The following is a 19,276-nucleotide window of genomic DNA, read 5'->3' as shown; positions in this document are numbered from 1 at the left end:
GCATCCTTGATTTAAGAGGTTTCACCAAAGTCTAAAGTTGTGTTCACTTTGTGTCTGATGAAGTATCTTAAAAGATAGGCCAGAAATGTTTTCACTTATATAATACACAGGCTAATACAGTACACACCCTAGGTACTTATTTAATCTAAGATGTGCTTACTTCATTTTTCTTAGAAATAAACTAATGAATAATAGACTAGCAAAACCATAGTTCTAACAGGATAAGCAACTGTTTAAAGCACGATAGCCCTAGTGATGATAATCTTAAGTGACACTCAAATTGTACCTTGAGAAATGTCTCAGAGAACCCCCTCTTGATTACCATGGTTACTACCACTAATTGCTAATCACTTTGATCCTATACAGTATAATCAACACTTTAATGCTTCCCATGCGTTTAGTTTGAAACTTTACAGCAATCCAATGAGGTAGATATTCCCAGATGACATGTAACTAATCATACTGAGATATGAGTTACACAAGATGCACACTGTTAAGTGGCAGAGCCAGAACTTCACCACAAAATCCCAACTACAATACAAACTTTTATTTAAATAAGGAATAAAAGCTATTGTACAAATATTACTCTTCAGGTACAGCCTGAAGAGCCATGGCCATGGATGCTTAGGTTTCAAAGTACTTCTATAAATTCTTAGGTTTAGAGATGATACCATCTGGATACCTTTGCTTGAACCGGGCAACCACATCTGGGTCTAGTAGATGGATCCCATCCAGTTGATTTCCAAGGGTGATCCTGAAGCAAGGGGAAGGAAGGGTCAAATCAAAAATCCTGGCATTTGGAGTTCCCGTTGTGGTGCAGAAACAAATCTGACTAGTATCCATGAGGATACAGGTTCGATCCTGGCCTTGATCAGTGGGTTGGAGGTCCAGCATTGCTGTGAGCTGTGATGCAGGTCACAGACAAGGCTAATACCCTGTGTGGATGCGGATGTGGGGTAGGCTGGCAGCTGCAGCTCTGATAGGACCCCTAGCCTGGGAACTTACATACACCATGGGTGTGGCCCTTAAAAGGCAAAAAAAACAAAAACAAAAAAAAACCTTGGAATTTAAAAGCTTAATACTGTTAAAATATGTGTCCTTACTGCCTATCATGTAACATTCATGCCTTTTTTTTTTTTTTTGGCCACACCCATGGTATGCAGAAGTTCCTGGCCCAGGGATCAAACCTGCATCATAGCAGCAACTCAAGCCACCACAGTGATAAGGCCAGATACTTAACCTGCTGAACCAGCATGGGAACTCCCATGCCAATATTTTTTTAAAAGATCTTAGTACTGGAGTTCCTGTCGTGGTTCAGTGGTTAACGAATCTGACTAGGAACCATGAGGTTGACGGTTCGATCCCTGGCCTTGCTGTTAGCTGTGGTGTAGGTTGCAGACACGGCTCGGATCCTGCGTTGCTGTGGCTCTGGTGCAGGCTTGTGGCTACAGTTCCAATTCAACCCCTGGCCTTGGAACCTCCATATGCCGTGGGAGCAGCCTAAAAAATGGCAAAAAGACAAAAAAAAAAAAAAAAAAAAAGATCTACTAATGAAGGGTTAATAACCTATGGCTAACCAGGCCTACTTCACAAAGTTCCTGCTGTAAGTGAGTATTCTCTGGATTAGTAAAATGCTAGCAACATTTATTTTAAAGCTCTACTAACAAGATGAAAGATGGTAAAATTGTTTATAGATTAAATAGATTCTCAGTAACCACCAGGAGGCAGATTCAGTAAATCCCATAGAATAACAGAGATCTTTTGGTTATAAGAGTGGAGACCCTGAGCAGTGGTTTAAATCCTAAAACCTGCTGGGTCTCCACTGAATGTTAGTGACTTAAGAATCCTCTGGGGAGTTCCCATCATGGCTCAGTGGTTAACGAACGTAACAAGTATCCATGAGGATGCAGGTTCGATCCCTAGTCTTGCTCAAAGGGTTAAGGATCCAGCATTGCCATGAGCTGTGATGTTGGTCACAGATGTGGCTCAGATCCTGCATTGCTGTGGCCGTGGTGTAGGCTGGCAGCTACAACTCCTATTAGATCCCTAGCCCGGAACCTCCATATGCGGCCCTAAAAACACAAAAGACAAAAGACAAAAAAAAAAAAAAAAAGAATCCTCTGAGAGTTCCCACTGTGGCACAGCAGGCTAAGGATCCAGCGTTACCTTTGCGGCAGCACAGTGGATTGGATTAAGGATCTGGCACTGCCACAACTGTAGCATAGGTCACAGCTGGGGTTCAGATTCAGTCCCTGGCCAGGAAACTTCCATATGCTTCAGATGCAGACAAAAAAAACACAAAAAAACAAAAAAAACCTCTGAACTAATTTATAGATTAGAATGTGAGGTGAAGCTCTACTAACTTCTGTCCTCAACTATAAACAGTTTTACCCTTGGGGTCAGCACATTCTCTCATAACCTTACCAATTAGGTTGCACATTGTGTGGTCGTCCAAACAATTCAATCTTTCGAGTGCCAGGGGACAGTCTCTCAATCATGCCATAGATTTCATCTGGTTTATGACTGGTGGAACGAACCTAGGAAATAAAAGCTTTAGCTACTTTTAAGTTACACAAGATTGCAATTCTAGCTCTTTCCTTTTATGTTTATGATCCAAATGAAATTGGGGGTAAAAATACACCTGGCTAGAAAAACTGACAGCAGTTTTAAAATGTGGATCTTTGGATGCCTGGGTAAATAAAGCACATACCTCGGCTACGATCACATCACAATCCAGACCCTGGTTGAATCCTTGGGGATTTCCTTTGACACCAACCTGCTCACCACAGAGAACAGATTAGTTTATGAAACTCCAGCATTTGAACTGTTTCTCAGTAAGAAATCAAACAATTCCTATGTTTTGCTCCGCCTATTGAACTGGACCCTACTGCTGCTCACCAAGCAGTGTTCCTTCCCATGGTTCAACCAGTGACCTGTACGGCCTGTCCGAATGATGCGCTGCAGTTGATTTGTCTTCACCCAGATAATTTCATCTACCCGTTCGTAACTGTGGGGTATAAGAAAAAGAATTAGAGCTTTAATCAGGCTTTCATCATTTAGGAGTGGTGCCAACTACTACAACTATTATAGAGGCAAGGAATCACAGAATACTCTTGAAGAAGGGAACACCTATCAACTACAGTAATTATATATTTATTTCCCTCAGAAGAAAGCCACACAATGATTGCTACTTACCCCCAGAGGTTCAGACATTCTCTGCCCAACTCCATGGCCCTAGAAAGAAGAGTTAAAACAGCTATTTCCATGCCCATATTTTTTTCTCTAAGATACATGTTTTCAGTAGACATTGAGTGAATATTTACATGCAAGACACCATTGGGGCAACAGGATGGATCTAAGAATGAGAAGATAGAGTATCTATTCTCAATGGTCTTAACCTTTTACCAGGAACAAACACAGAGTTACAAAATTCATTGTATCATTTGTGTTATAAATAGGCATTAGATATCAGTAGGTAAAAGACTAATTCAGTCATATACTTTAATAGCAGGGCTAGGAAAACCCAGGATTTTATTATTCCCACCCAGTACTCACTCTGTACTATATCTGCCCATACCTACGTATCTTTGAACTGCATTACCTGCCTGTGACCCAGAGGAAGAGAAAGCCATCATCCTGCAGTACTGGTATGTTGAGCCTGCGCATCTCATCATCTGTCAGGGTCCCATAGGGCAGCTCCATGTGAATATCCCAGGGTGGGTCAGCCATCACAACTGCAAACTTGCCCAAGATACTGACGTCCAGGTAGCGGATATCACAACAGATCCACTGCATGAGGTGGTATTTGGTCATCTTCCCTTCCTTCACTCTCAAGATTCATGGCCCCAGTCCCTCTTTTTCCATTTGATTTTCCTACTCCCTTATATGTATATCTATCCCACTCCATTCCCAATCAGCAGGACTGATCACTAATTATGCCCTGCTTTCCTACATGTATGGCTGCCCTACTGAGACAAAGGTCCATAAGTAAAGTAGGTCTTCTGAGCAGACAGGTACCTGAGGTGGGAAGAGTCGATCTGCATTGGAGTCCCCTCCAACGCTCTGTGTAAGGGCAAGCTCCTGGCTTGGTGTATGGTCTTTGCTTCCAGGAGCCTCAGAATCCATGCAAGCATCAATTTCATAGTGAACATATTTGCAGGTATCCATGTGGAAACATGTGTTAAGGAAAGAGCAGTCACCTAATGACTCATCCGTGTGTTTATTGATGATCCGTCTGGGGAAATAAAAAGAATTGGAATCAAGATGGTGTTTGAGTTAGATCTCAAAGTTCAAGTTTCAAATTGTGGCAGAATTTCAGGTGTCTCATTATCATTAGAGTTTCCTCTCAGAGTTTTCAGAGCAGAAAGGCAAGTGACATTAAAATGTGTACTATATGCTAAAGAAGAGTTTTAATTCCTCTCTGAGCAAAGACTTAGCTTCCTTATGACAGGAAGGAAGGGCTTGCTAATTAAAGCAGAATAAAGCACTGACCTAAGAGACAAGGTTCCCATCTTTCATAAGATTATCCTCCTTCCAGAGAACTTTGGGACTCAAAGAGAGATGGCTTGCTATTTCAAGAAGAGGGTCATTTTTTCAAAAATACCCTTAAATCTTTTTAGGAGTGCAACTCTATTCCCAAAGAACACTCTTTCTTTCTTTCTCTTTTGCTTTTTAGGGCCACATCCATGGCATATGGAAGCTACCAGGCTAGGGGCCAAATCAGGGCTAAAGCTGAACCTATGCCTCAGCCAAAGCAACTTGGTATCCAAGCCACATCTGCAACCCACACCACAGCTCATGGCAACAAGGGATCCTTATCCCACTGAGCGAGGCCAAGGACTGAACCCGAGTCCTCAATGATAGTAGTCAGATTCGTTTCTGCAGAGCCACAACAGGAACTCCAAAGAACACTTTTTCTGAAAGTGAACCTTCAGAGTCTGAAGGTCTTAGACAAATCATATTAAAACCATTCACTACTAGGATTGAAGATAGAACTCTAATGACTGGAAGTATTATGCTTAAGAAGAATGACTGCTTCTAGGTGACACATCCCATCCCTATCCTTTCCAAGAGACCTGAAGTGCAGCTTGCGACAAGGCCGGTCAGCATCACTGGCTTTCATGCACTCCTCCTTGGTTCCATAGTCACAGAATTCTTGCACTTGAGCCCGACCTCGTGAACGAAACTTTTCAACAATGGATTGTTCCTTGGCTGTTGTAGTATTTAATAGTTCTAGGATCTCTTGACTAACCTGTGACAGAAGAAACCTTGGACTTAAAAAAGGTTTGTAGATAAAATTAGTCCTTAAGATCTACTTGACATCAATGTGCTATGAGGGGGTCAATAAACTCAGTTAATATGGGGAAAATTGGGCAAAAAAAACAAGGGAAAAGTGGAACCCTAGGAAAAAAGATTTGTCATGGGTTTCGTTCTTCCACACAAATCTGCATTTGGGATGAAATTAAAAAATAAGAAGACTGGCTCCACTGCTAAGCATTAAACTAAACTACCCTCCCAAGGAAAGCATTTCTCCAAACCCAAGCCACTTATATTAGGTACTGAACCAAGGCACGGTGCTAAGCATGTTACTAGTTAGCTCAAAGCTTATGCAACAATTCTATAAGCGTGTGGGAGGCGGGGGGTGGATTCTAGTCATCCTCACAGATGAGAAGACTAAGGCTCAAGAGAACTTAACTTGTTTAAATCCACATAGCTAGAAGTAGGAAATGGATAACTCTTATGGGTCCAATATTTATACTCAGAACCACTACATGCCATTTCACATAGTATAATCAATTTCTGTAACTACTGGTCCATATGACTATCTTCCATCATTCATTTCCCTCTATTTTTATGTTTAGATTCCTCTTCTCTTGACATGATGATTCCTCCAAATAGATCGAAAGAAAAGTTTCTCAACATTGGTGTGCTATTGACATTTTAGGCCAAATAATCCTTTGCAGTGCAGGGGTTGTCCTAGTAAGATTACAGGGATGCTTTGCAGCATCTCTTGCTTCTACTCACTAGATGTAGAAGGTAGCACTCTTCTGTGTTTTGACAACCAAAAATGTCTCCAGACATTGCCAAACGTCCTCTAGGGGTTATAAGGGGGGATATAATCATCCTCAGTTGAAAACCACTGCTTAAACCCTCAATTCTTGCTCCTGGCCCTAGCGTTAAATCCTTCTCAATCAAAGCTGTAATTCAAAGCACATGTGTGTATAAGTCAACTATGTTCCAATAAAATTTATTTTTAAAAAAAAAGTACACATGTGAGAGGATCTCCATCTACCCCTACCTTCTTGCTCTGTTGTTCCTTAGTAGATTGTTGGTTCAGAAGGCTCTCTATCTCCAGGTCAACATCTGAGGCAGCATGTTTCCTTGATTTCTTGGTTGGCTCCTTGGCTACTTCTGATGCTGAAGAGGCCAGACCAGAGGTCAGAGAGCTTGCAAAGGCAGCTACTGTGGTCGAGTCCTGTTCTGCACGCCTCTTCTGCCCTGTGATGGTCCCGGCTACCTCCCCAGGGCCCTTCTTTTCTGCCACAGCACCCATCATGGCAGAGAGCTTGGAATGATCAGCATAGGTCACAAGAGTAGGGTGTGCATCATCTTGTAGGAGACTTCGCTTTACTTCAATCAACTCCTGAGCTGCAAACTTCTGTAAGAGGCTTTCCACTCCATCCTGAGTGGCAGGGGCATCTGGCTAAAGAAGGAGGTGAGAGGGAAAGTAAAACACTGACCATGAACTGAAGAACAGCAGAGGTAGTTCCCAACCTTGCCTTATCAGATCATTACCGTGGAGATGGCAAGACGGATGGAGACAGCATCAGTGGGCAATGTTAGCGCCAGATCAGAAAGGTGGTGTAGCAACTTCTTCTCTAATTCAGGGTCTGTAGCTAGCTCAGGAACTGCTGAAGCTGTGCTGGGCTTAGGGCCACCAGAAGTGGGTACAGTAGGCACTGGGCTGTCACTACGGAAGGTTGGAGACAGTGCTGCCTCTGGATTCCGAAGATCTAGGAGTGAAGAAAAGTGAAAATGAAAGAGGGCAACCACCATCAATCTATATATTCTCAGGAATCAAATCCTCTACCACTCACAACGCACAATTCTTTCATTTCATGCAGGAGATTCTCTGACCAAATTTAACACTAGCTACCCATTTCTTAATTATGGTAAAGCATTCAATGCTTTGCCAAGACAATCCTGGATTTTGGGGGAACCACTTACCTTTTCTCTGTTGAGTGAGAGGCATTTTCCTAATTCCTTTTCTTGCTGTGCTCCAAGGGAAATAAATTAGCAGCATGGTAGATTTAAATGTCCATACCACCTCCCTTCAGTCATTCTAAATGACAACTGATATAATCAACCTATATTTATAACCAGGAATATTCTCAACAACCTAAGCTGTGATGAGGTCTTTTTGAAGAATGGAGTTTGAATTTTAATGAATTAATGGCACTGCAAATCAAAGGGTATAAAAAAATGACAGCACTGGGGGTCAGAACAATGTGACCTTTAAACAGAAACAAAAAATTTTATAAAATCTTGTTGAAGCCCTGGTCACCAAATGGTATTTCCTGACTATATTTTTATCACCTACTCTACTACTTCACAAGTTGGGTAGCCATCATAATCTTAATAAGATTTAAGAAACTGAAATTATGACAAAATATTACCTTTGGGAAAGCCTAATATCTGTGTTTCTTCAGTTAAAATACAGATGAAATAGTAAACATTCAGGAAATCTACCGGAATTATGTAAAATATTCTAAATGTGCCACTAGCTTCCATTTAAAGATATTTTGCTTACTTAAAAATTTCTACTCTAGGAGTTCCCGTCGTGGCTCAGTGGTTAACCCGACCTGCATCCACGAGGACTCGGGTTTGATCCCTGGCCTCACTCAGTGTTAAGGATCTGGTGTTGTCGTGAGCTGTGGTGTAGGTCGTGGATGTGGCTCAGATCCTGCCTTGCTGTGTCTGTGGCTGTGGCCAGCAGCTATGCTCTAATTTGATCCCTAGCCTGGAAATCTCCATATGCTGCCGTTGTGACCCTAATAGACAAAAAAAAAAAAAAAAAAAACCCACTCTAATGGAGTAACTTTAGTAAAATGTCAGAATTCCAAGGAAAATGGAGCTGAACTCTATCAAACACCTTGCTGGAACAATAAAATTTTAGGAAAATAAGTTATACCCTATAAGGAAAACAGACTCCACAACTCCATACTAGCTGGAAATGTTAAATCACTGAGGTTCTTCACCTTGCTTACTTATGATTCTGCTGAATCTCAGACTTGAACTTTTGCCAGATCAAGTTCCTTGTTTTGTTTTGGCAAAGAGGGGTACAGATGGAAGGGTCATGGAAGCACTCTGAAGGTCTGGATGAGAAAGTCTGAAAGCAAGTGATTTAAGCTAAAGATATGTAAGAAATACAAGTGACAATAACTATTCAGCTTATTTGGAAGACTACAGGCAAAATTCTTGCATAGGATCAAATTGGTAAGAATTAAAGTCCTTTGCAATTGAAAGATTATACGAGTCTAATAAATTTGAGCTAAATTACCCCAATTATGAGTTCCCTGGTGGCTCAGCAGGTTGGGGACTCAGTATTGTTGTTGCTGTGGCATGAGTTTGATCCCTGACCCAGGAACTTCTTCATGTCACAAGTGCAGCCAAAAGAAAAAAAAAAAAAAAAAAGATTCTCATTTTAAAAAACATTTTTAATAAATAAATAAAATATCCCAATCACAATTTACACAAGGATCAAACTCTGCGCGTTTTTTTAAAAAAGCAGTCCAGGAGTTCCCATTGTGGCACAGTGAAGACAAATCCGACTATGGGGAACCATGGGGGTGTGAGTTCGATCCCTGGCCTCACTCAGTGGGTTACAGATCCAGCGTTGCCATGAGCTGTGGTGTGGGTCACAGACTCGGCTCAGATCTGGCGTTGCTGTGGCTGTGGCGTAGGCCCAAAGCTATGGCTCCGATTAGACCCCTAGCCTGGGAACCTCCATATGCCGTGGGTATGGCCCTAAAAAGACAAAAAGACAAAAAAATTTAAAAATAAAATAAAAAACCAGTCCAGTTTTAAAATTTTTTTGAAGTAATCAAAATCTTTAATTTAGCAACCTAACCTAGCACAATTAATGACAAAGTTCATTATTACGGTGGAAAAACACCAGGTGTTTTGTTTTCTGTTTTTCAAATCGGAAAACATGGTTCCTAGTCGGATTTGTTTCCACTGCATGTTCCACTGCATGTTCCTCCAGGTGTTTTAAAATTAGGATTTCAGGCATTACATCCACAAATCGTTTTATACATTAAACACTGACCATTTCAACTCATGAAGTATGCTAAACTGAGTAAATCATATTATCAACTATTAAACTAAAGAGTTTGATAATAGAAATAGAGGCTAAAGAAAGATGTAGGTAAGGAGTTCCAAATCCAAAGTCAGGTTAAGAATCTGACTAGCATCCATAAGGATGTGGGTTCAATCCTGACCTTGCTGCAATCTGGATCTGGTGTTGCTGCAAGGTGCAGCATAGGCTGTAGATGCCACTCAGATCCCAAGTTGCTGTGGCTGTGGTGTAGGCCTGCAGCTGTAGCTCCGATTCCACCCCAGCCCATTAACTTCCATATGCCTTGGGTGAGGCCCTAAAAAGATGCAGGTAATTTTTTTTTTCTAATAGCCACCCTCATGGCATTGGGAAATTCCTGGGCCAGAGACCGAATCAATACCACAGCTGTGGCAACACCTGTTCCATTAACCCACTGTGCCAGGCCTGAGATCAAACCTGCAACTCTGCAGCAACCTGAGCCACTGTACCAAATTCTTAACCCACTGTACCACAGCAGGAATGCCTAAATTTTAAATCAATACTCTGCATACAGGTATTTTGCTTTGTTGCACAGTTTTGAAACTTTTAATATTTCAGATAAATAATATATTATCCATTTCCCCTCTTTAATTCATATTCTAAATTTGTTTGACAGGCAATATTCTATTGCCATTAATATGAGTTTTGTTTTGTTAATAAAGGCCTAAGCTCCTTATATTTTTTAAACCACTTTATTGGGTTATGATTGACATGTAAAAAGCTATAATCTATACAACTAAGTGAGTTTGGAGACAGTATACATACCCATTAAACCATCACCACCAAGACCACAGACATATCTATTACTTCCCAAAAGTTTCCTTCTGTTCTTATTATTTTTGCATGTACAGTAAGACAACATAAGATTTACCACCTTGGAAAATTTTAAGTATACAATTCAGTATTGCTAGCTATAGGCACTATACTGTATAATAGATCTCCAGAACTTATTTATCTTGCATAACTGAAACTCTGTACCCTTTTACCATCACCTCCCCAAATCTCCCTCCCCCTGACAATCACTATTCTACCCTCTACTTCTATGACTGACTATTTAAGATTCCACATCTCAAATGCAATCTAAGACCACACAGTATTTGTCTTTCAGTATCCGACTTATTTCACTTGCCATAATGGCCCCCAGAACCAAGCATGTTGTTATAAATGGCAGGATTTCCTTTTTTTCATGAATGAAAAATGTTCCATTATATATTTATTCCACATTTTCTTTATCCATTTATCCATCAATGGACATTTAGTTTGGTTATTGTAAGTAATGCTACAATGAATATGGGTGTACAGGTATCTCATTGAGATCTTGATTTCAATTCCTAAAAATGGAATTGCGGAATCATACGGTAATTCTATTTTTTTTTTTTTTAACTTGTTGAGGAACATCCATATTGTTTTCCATAATGGCTATGCCAATTCCCACCATCAGTGAATTAGGGTTCCCTTTTCTCTTTGCCAACACTTGTCTTTAGACTTTCTTTCTTTTTTTTTTTTAGGGCAACATCCATGGCATATGGGAAGTTCCCAGGCTAAGGATCGAACTGGAGATACAGCTGCCAGCCTACACCACAGCCACACCAGATCCAAGCTGTGTTTGCAACCTACACCACAGATCATAGCAATGCTGGATCCTTAACCCACTGAGTGAGGCCAGGGATTGAAACTGTGTCCTCATGGATACTAGTGGGATGCGTTTTCGCTGTGCCACAACAGGAACTCCCATTTCACCTATTTAATAACAGTCATTCTAGCAAGTTTGAGGTGATATCTCATTATGATTTTGATTTGCATTTCCCTAATGATTAGCAATGTTGTATATATTTTCATATATCTGTTGGTCATCTGTATGTCTTCTTTGGAGACCTATCTACATTCTAATTTTGCACATTTTGCTTGTTTCTTGTCCATGTGACTTAAAAGAAAATAAGACTGTTGTCAGTGATTAAAATAAATGTTGGAGTTTCCACTGTGGCACAGTGGGTTAAGGATCCAGCATTGCCAAAGCTGTGCCAAAGCTGTGTCACAGCTGCAGAATGGATTCAATCCCTGGCCCAGGAACTTCCATGTGCCACAGGTATGGCCAAAGAATAAATTCATTTTTAAATTAATGAATATAATTTTAAATTATTTTTAATTAATAAATTTTATATTAATTTAAAATTAATGTCAAGTTACTGAGCATTTTCCATGATTTGAATTTTTAATTATAGTTGATTTATTTATTTATTATTATTATTTTTTTTTTGCTATTTCTTGGGCCGCTCCCGCAGCATATGGAGGTTCCCAGGCTAGGGGTTGAATCGGAGCTGCAGCCACTGGCCTATGCCAGAGCCACAGCAATGCGGGATCCGAGCCGCGTCTGCAACCTACACCACAGCTCACGGCAACGCCGGATTGTTAACCCACTGAGCAAGGGCAGGGATCAAACCCGAAACCTCATGGTTCCTAGTCGGATTCGTTAACCACTGCGCCACGATGGGAACTCCAATTATAGTTGATTTAAAATGTTTTCTCAATTTCTGCTGTACTGCAAAGTGACCCAGTTACACACACACACACACACACACACACACACACACACACACACACATATACTTTTTCCCATATCATCTTCCATCATGTTCCATCACAAGTGACTGGATAGTTACCCATGCTATACAGCAGGACCTCATTCCTTATCCACTCCAAATGTAAATTTACTAACTCCAAACTCTCAGTCCATCCCACCCCCTCCCCCTCCCCCTGATAACCACAAGTCTGTTTTACAAATCCATGAGTTTGTTTCTTTTCAGTGGACAGGTTCATTTGTGACATATATTAAATCTATATACAAGTTATATCACATGGTATTTGTCTTTTTCCTTCTGACCTACTTCACTTAGTATGAGAATCTCTATAGTTCCATGTTGCTGCAAATGGCATTATTTTGTTCTTTTTTATGGCTGAGTAGCAGATATCAAATTTTTAATCAGTGCTTTATTCTTTTTTTTCTTCTTTTTGGCTGCAGCATGTGGAAGTTCTCAGGCCAGGGACTGAACCTGTGCCACAGTAAAGACTCAAGCCACTGCAGTGACGATACTGAATCCTTAACCCACTGAGCCACAACGGAGAGAAAAAGCATTGATTTTGCTCCAATGTTAGTGTTAATAAGATGAAAATGTACTTTTTATAATTAACCTACTGATACTACCAAAAATGTAATATAAACATTTCTTCTTAGAGTTTTCTAGTAACTAAATTTATAAGTTCTTTGAGTCATGTATAATTTTTCTTAGAATAAGCAAGCAGTCTATGAAAAGAACCACTTTTATATTTTCAGTCTCTGGAACTGGATACTGACTTTTTTTTCTCCTTTGGTAATTTGACTAATCAGTCTTTTTCAAAAACAGCCTGGGAGTTCCCACTATGGCACAACAGGATTGGTGGCATCTCTGGAGCAAGAGGACTTAGGTTCAATCCCCGGCCTGGCACAGTGGGTTAAGGATCTGGTGTTGCCACAATCATGGCTCAGATCTGATCCCTGGTCTGGGAAACTCCATATGCCATGAGGTGGCCAAAAGGAAAAACAAAAACAGGGAGTTCCCGTCGTGGCACAGTGGTTAACGAATCCGACTAGGAACCATGAGGTTGTGGGTTCGGTCCCTGCCCTTGCTCAGTGGTTTAACAATCCGGTGTTGCCGTGAGCTGTGGTGTAGGTTGCAGACGCGGCTCGGATCCTGCGTTGCTGTGGCTCTGGCATAGGCCAGTGGCTACAGCTCCGATTCAACCCCTAGCCTGGGAACCTCCATATGCCGCGGGAGCGGACCAAAGAAATAGCAAAAAAAAAAAAAAAAAAAACCAGCCTGGCGATATGATTCTGATTATAAATCCTTGTACTAATAACACTTCCTGGGAATATGCTTTTCCTAATACTCAGGACATCGGGACTGAAAGTACCTTTTAAAGTTACTGGGAGGAGGGGGCTTATGTTTAATATTATGGACAAAATTTAATAGTTGGTTAATGCAAGTGTTATAGATGGCTGTAGCCACTCTGAATTCCCTGAAGTCACATGCAAATTTGTGCCTATATACATACCTAGGGAAAATATTCCAAAGTTTTATCACTCTTAAAATAGGTTACCACCAGAAAATCTTTAGGAATCCCCAAGTTCCAACTCCTTCAGAAAGTGTTTGTTCAGGAGTTCTCTTATGGCACAGCAAAGTAAGGACTCATGCTGCAGCAGCTTGGGTTGCTGCTGTGGTGCAGTTCAGTCCCTGGCCCAGGAACACAATGCAGGCACAGGAAGGAAGAAAGGAAGGAAGGAAGGAAGGAAGGAAGGCAGGGAGAGAGGGAGGGAGGGAGGGAGGGAGGGAGGGAGGAAGGAAGGAAGGAAGGAAGGAAGGAAGGAAGGAAGGAAGGAAGATTGAAAATAGAATTACCAGAGTTCCCATCATGGCTCAGTGGTTAATGAACCAGAGTAGTACCCATGAGGATGCGGGTTTGATCCCTGGCCTCACTCAGTGGATTAAGGATCCAGCGGTCCCAGTGAGCTGTGGTATAGGTTGCAGATGCAGCTTGGATCCTGTGTTGCTGTGGTTGTGGCATAGGCTGGCAGCAAAGGTTCCAATTCAACTCCTAGCCTGGGAATCTCCATATGCTAAAAAGACAAAGGACAAAAAATTTAAAAATAAAGAGAAAATAAAATGGAATTACCATATGTTCCAGTGATTTCATTTCTGGTTTTATATCTATATTAAAAACCTGAAAAGTGTCTTGAGCCCATTTTCATATAGCAGCATTACTCACAACAGCTAAAGTGTAAGTGTAACCCAAGTTATCAACTGACAGATAAACGGACAAACAAAATGTGTTAATGACACACAACGGAATATTATTCAGCTTTTAAAAAGGAAATTCTGACACTTGCTACAACATGGATGAACCTTAAAAACATGCTAAGTGAAATAAGACAGTCACAAAAAGACAAATACTTTATGAGTCCATTTACATGAGGTATCTAAAGTCAAACCCACAGAAACAAGGTAGAAGGATAGTTGCCATGGACTGAGAAATAGGGAGTTATTGTTTAATGGGTAAAGTTTCAATTTTGCAAAATAAAAAGGTTCTGGAGATTAGCTGCACAACATGAATATACATCACACTATCAACTATACATTTAAAAATAATCATTAAGATGTAAATTTCTTTTTTCTTTTTAGGGCCGCACCCTCAGAATATGGAGGTTTCCAGGCTAGAGGTTGAATCGGAGGTAGAGCTGCCGGCCTACGCCACAACCATAGCAATGTAAGATCTGAGCTGTGTCTGTCACCTACATCACCACTCACAGCAACACCGGATCCTTAACTCACTGATCGAGGCCAGGGATCGAACCGGAAACCTCATTGTTACCAGTCGGATTCATTTCCCCTGTGCCACAAGGGGAACTCCAGTAAATTTTATACTGTGTGTATTTTGTTGCAATTAAAAAAAAAAAGTTGTACTTTAAAAATGCCAAACTGGAGTTCCCTAGTGGCTCAGTGGGTTAAGGGTCTAGTGCTGCTGTGGCACCAGTTTGATCCCTAGCCCCAGAACTTCCACATGCCATGGGCATGGCCAAACAAAACAAAGCCAAAGCAAACAAATACAAACAAAAACGCCAAGCTAACAAAGATTCTTCGTCTGTAATATTTTGCATTAATTAATGACAGATACATTTTAGTTTACGTCTTTTAACACTGAGCTCAGTAGTAAACAAGTATCACATCTCATAATGCTATAAAAATCGAGATATGGTAAGAAATCTTTTATTTACTGTGAGAAAAGAACTGAATGAAGGAGTTATATCGTGGCTCAGCGGAAATGAATCTGACTAGTATCCATGAGGAGAAAGGTTCAATCCCTGGCCTCGCCCCAGTGGGTTAAGGATCCAGCGTTGCCACGAGCTGTGGTGTAAGTGGCAGACTCAGCTTGGATTCCATAGTTGCTATGGCTGCGGTGTAGCAGCTACAACCCGATTAGACCCCTAGCCTGGGAACCTCCATATGCCTCAGGTGCGACCCTTATAAAAAAAAAAAAGAACTGAATGAAGAAAACAAAAGAACTGAATGATCTGAATTTGTATCAAGGCTTTGGTTATATCATACATGACAAATAAGATTAAAAGACTATGTTTCATGATGCTTTCCTAAGAATCCTAACCCTTAAAGAAATATATTCCTTGGACTAAACAAGATAATTGAAGAGAACAGTGACAGGCTGGTTTAATCTGGGTTTCATCTCTACCTACTCTCTCAGAATCAAATAGACCAGTGAAAGCTCTGGGCCAGAAGACAATGCATGTTTAATCACAATTTCAAAAATAATTTTATAAGAGTCTTGGAGTACCCACCATGGTGCAGCTAGTTAAGGATCTGGTGGTGTCTCTGCAGTGGCTCAGGTTGTTGCTGGAGCAGGTGCCCTCCCTGGCCCAACATAGTGGGTTAAGGACCCGGTGTTGCCACCAACTGTGTTGCAGGTCACAGTTGCAGCTCAAGATTCTATCTCTGGCCCAGAAGGGTATGGCCAAATAATAATAATAATAATAATAATAATAATAATAATAATTTTATAGGAGTCTTAACTATATTATTAAGTGGATTTACAGGTCAAGAGCTATTTATATCAAAAAAAGAATATTTACATTCAAGGGAGAATAAATCTTGTCATCAAAATTATTAAAAATGCTTAGCAAGGACCTTGATGAAGTATCCAGGCTCTAGTGGTTTAATCTGCATGTGGCACAATGTTTGGTTAATTCCAAAGTGTGGCTAATACCATGGAAAAGTGAAGTGGAACTTCTACTAATTAATCCTTATCATATAACTTGCACTTCTTCCTCTACTTACCCTGCCCTTTTATTTTCTCTTTAATTATCTAAGTCCTATATAGCCATCAAGACCAAAGTCCAAGTGCCAATTCCTCCACGATGCCCTCACTGACTAAACCTGACTCCTGTTACTTATTCCTTCACTCATTGAGGAATCATTCATTTGGCATTTTACATATATCATACTGCATTTCTGACTTTTTCTTTTAAAAGTACCAATCCGGAGTTCCCGTCGTGGCACAGTGGTTAACGAATCCGACTAGGAACCATGAGGTTGCAGGTTCGATCCCTGGCCTTGCTCAGTGGGTTAAGGATCCGGTGTTGCCGTGAGCTGTGGTGTAGGTTGCAGATGCGGCTCAGATCCTGCGTTGCTGTGGCTCTGGTGTAGGCTGGTGGCTACAGCTCTGATTGGATCCCTAGCCTGGGAACCTCCATATGCCGAGGGAAGCAGCCCTAGAAAAGGCAAAGACCAAAAAATAAATAAATAAAAGTACCAATCCTTTATTCCCAACTAAATTTTAAATTCCTTGAGGGCAGGGACACTGTTTTACTTATTTTTGTCTTACTAGACTCATGTACATTGTAGATACTCAATAGATGTTTATTTATTATGGCGTAAGAGTCTTGCCAGGGCATTTTCCATTTCCAAAGATCAGAATGAATGTGTGGACCTCACGTATTTCAACACAAGATTTAGAGATGGACTCAAGTACACTGACAGAGAAACAAGCTACAAGAATGGTATGGATTCATTATCCTTGTAGATCTTCCATTGATTTGCTTTAGCTAATTCAAGGCTTGTGCTGGGGATGTGGAATGCAAAAGACAAGACAATCATTTGAGGTTCCTTCAAGTTTTATGACTGTGACACAGAGGGCAACGGAAGGGGTGAAAAAGTTTAAAAACAAATGTTTCCAGATTGTTTGATATGTAAATGGCTAAGACAATGCCAGTTTCTCTACTCACTTAGCAACACCCTGTGCCAGCTCTGTGAGGGCCAATGAGATGGTCCCTGTGTATACAGATTCGTACTTGCTCTTACACTGCCCACAGTCTCAGAGAAACAACCACTACAAAGCAATTGCTATAACCGAGGGACGAACAAAGAGCCATGGGAATAATCCAAAGAGGGGACTTGCTGCTCGAGGGAAGGGGCCTGAAAGGCCTAGCAAAGGAGACTTTCAAGAGGAGTCAACCAGACGTGGAGAGGCAGGGTTGGGGACGAATGGGAGCTTCCGTCCCGGGAAAGTGGTGAACCGGAGGGACCAGGGGCCAGGGTGGGAAGGAACGCGACTACTTGCCAGAGGGCAAGGCGTCTGTACGGCTGAAGGGGAAGAGAAGAGTACCAACTTATGAAGCATTAAAGAAATGGCCATTTGGGCAAAGGCTCTGACTCAGGAGCTTTTTCTCCACGGTTCCCTCCTGGGTTCCCTCCCTCCCTCCCGGGGTAAGCATCAGCCCAACAGCCCAGCGCCTCACCCAAGTGCCCTGAGTCCTGCTTCCGCCTCCGCCGCAGCCTTTCCCTCAGCGAGTCCAGCTGCTTTTTGTGGGCCTGGATAGAGCTCCACGTGTCCGACATTTTAGTCCCACAGCCGGGACACGTCTCGAACAAGGGGTAGCCGACTAGCACCTCCCAGCACTGGCTCCACGAAATTTCCAACTCTCACGCGTACTCCCCAAGGCTAACCGGAAGGAGGTCCTGAGAGATGCGCCAGATAGAAAGTCATTTCCCGTTTCGCTCTCGCTTTGGAACTGAAATGAGGAGCCACCTTAAATGTTAGCGGAGTGGCGGATATGTTTTTCAGTGACGGTCTTTCGCGCTACCGGAAGCGGTGAAGCTGGGGTTGCCATATTGGTGCCTGGCAGAGCGGCCATCTTGCTTATAGCCGCGCATGCGGCCATGTTGATTATTAGGAAATGCGTCCTGATAGTTGACTCTTGTTAAAGCACCCAAGGTAGGGGTGCTGGTGCGAGTGTAGCCTCGCCTCGGACATGCGGAAGTTCCCGGACAGGGATCAAACCCGAACCACAGCAGACAACACTAATTCCTTAACCATTAGGCCACCAGGTGAATTCACAGATTTTTTTTTTTTTTTTTTGCTTTTTTAGGGCCTCACCTGAAGCATGCGGAAGTTCTCAGGCAAGAGGTCAAATCAGAGCTGCAGCAATGCAGGAACTCGAGCTGTGTTGTGACTTACACCAACAGCTCACAGCAACATGGGATACTTAACCCCAACACTGAGGGAGGCCAAGGGATGGTACACCAGTCCTCATGGATTCTAGTCAGGCTCTTTAATGCTGAGCCATAAGGGGAACACCCAGATATTTTTAAATGAAGGATCACTGATTTCTTTTGACAGTTTGATACTAACATGCCTTTTCCACTGAAGGTGTAGGTTCATGTTTCCATGCATTTGTTTACAAAAATATAGCTGTTATGTATGCTTCTTTGACAGAGGAGGACTGATGAACAGAGATAATATACGGAGTCTACAAATACATATTCTTACTTATATCAAATCTACAAGTGTCATGTCTGATACATTAAAACAGAGTCCTCAGGAGTTCACTTCTGGTACAGCAGGTTAAGGATCCTGCATTGTCACTGCAGCCACTCTGGTTGCTGTTGTGACTCAGGTTTGATCCCTGGCCAGGGGACTTCCACATGCCAAAAGAACAAACAAAAACAAACAAAATAGAATCCTCAGAAGCGGCACTAAGGGGCTTCTTGAGGTTCTGGTTGTGCTGTGTTTCTTATTCTGGGATTGCATAAATACATTCTTTGTGAAAATTAACTGAGCCAAAGTGTACTTCTGTGTGTGGTAAACTTACAAACTTTGTTCCCATTGCATCCTCTGAACAGAAGCATTTGGGAACTACTGATTTTTTTTTTTAATTTTTATTTATTTATTTATTTGTCTTTTTGCTATTTCTTTGGGCCGCTCCCGCGGCATATGGAGGTTCCCAAGCTAGGGGTCGAATTGGAGCTGCAACCCCCGGCCTACGCTAGAGCCACAGCAACGCGGGATCTGAGCCGCGTC

The 19,276-nt window shown here is 41.7% G+C and overlaps 1 protein-coding gene across 2 annotated transcripts; it reads right to left on the bottom strand.

Moving 5' to 3' along the window:
- Window positions 1-525: 525 nt before the first annotated feature.
- Window positions 526-17,925, bottom strand: METTL3 (methyltransferase 3, N6-adenosine-methyltransferase complex catalytic subunit). 2 transcript variants are annotated; one of them, XM_003128580.6, is made up of 11 exons: window positions 17,715-17,925; window positions 6,796-7,013; window positions 6,299-6,703; window positions 5,076-5,251; window positions 4,018-4,234; window positions 3,602-3,789; window positions 3,196-3,234; window positions 2,899-3,007; window positions 2,711-2,776; window positions 2,425-2,537; window positions 526-754 (listed from the first exon to the last, which is right to left on the bottom strand). In XM_003128580.6, exons 1-11 carry the CDS (start codon window positions 17,812-17,814, stop codon window positions 643-645), a joined length of 1,743 nt encoding a protein of 580 aa, XP_003128628.1. In that variant the 5' UTR covers window positions 17,815-17,925; the 3' UTR covers window positions 526-642. The 2 variants fall into 2 exon arrangements, 1 of the variants encoding a protein (XP_003128628.1); XR_014810893.1 differs by lacking the exon at window positions 3,602-3,789.
- Window positions 17,926-19,276: the final 1,351 nt, after the last annotated feature.

The sequence above is a fragment of the Sus scrofa genome, chromosome 7 (assembly GCF_054392235.1).
Source record: "Sus scrofa isolate SSC_HxYL_T2T_F1_AM1 chromosome 7, Sscrofa_HxYL_maternal_Yorkshire_Landrace_v2.0, whole genome shotgun sequence".
NCBI lineage: Eukaryota > Metazoa > Chordata > Mammalia > Artiodactyla > Suidae > Sus > Sus scrofa.
Note: the sequence above shows the minus strand (reverse complement) of the source record. Positions and strands in the feature narration are given on the sequence as shown.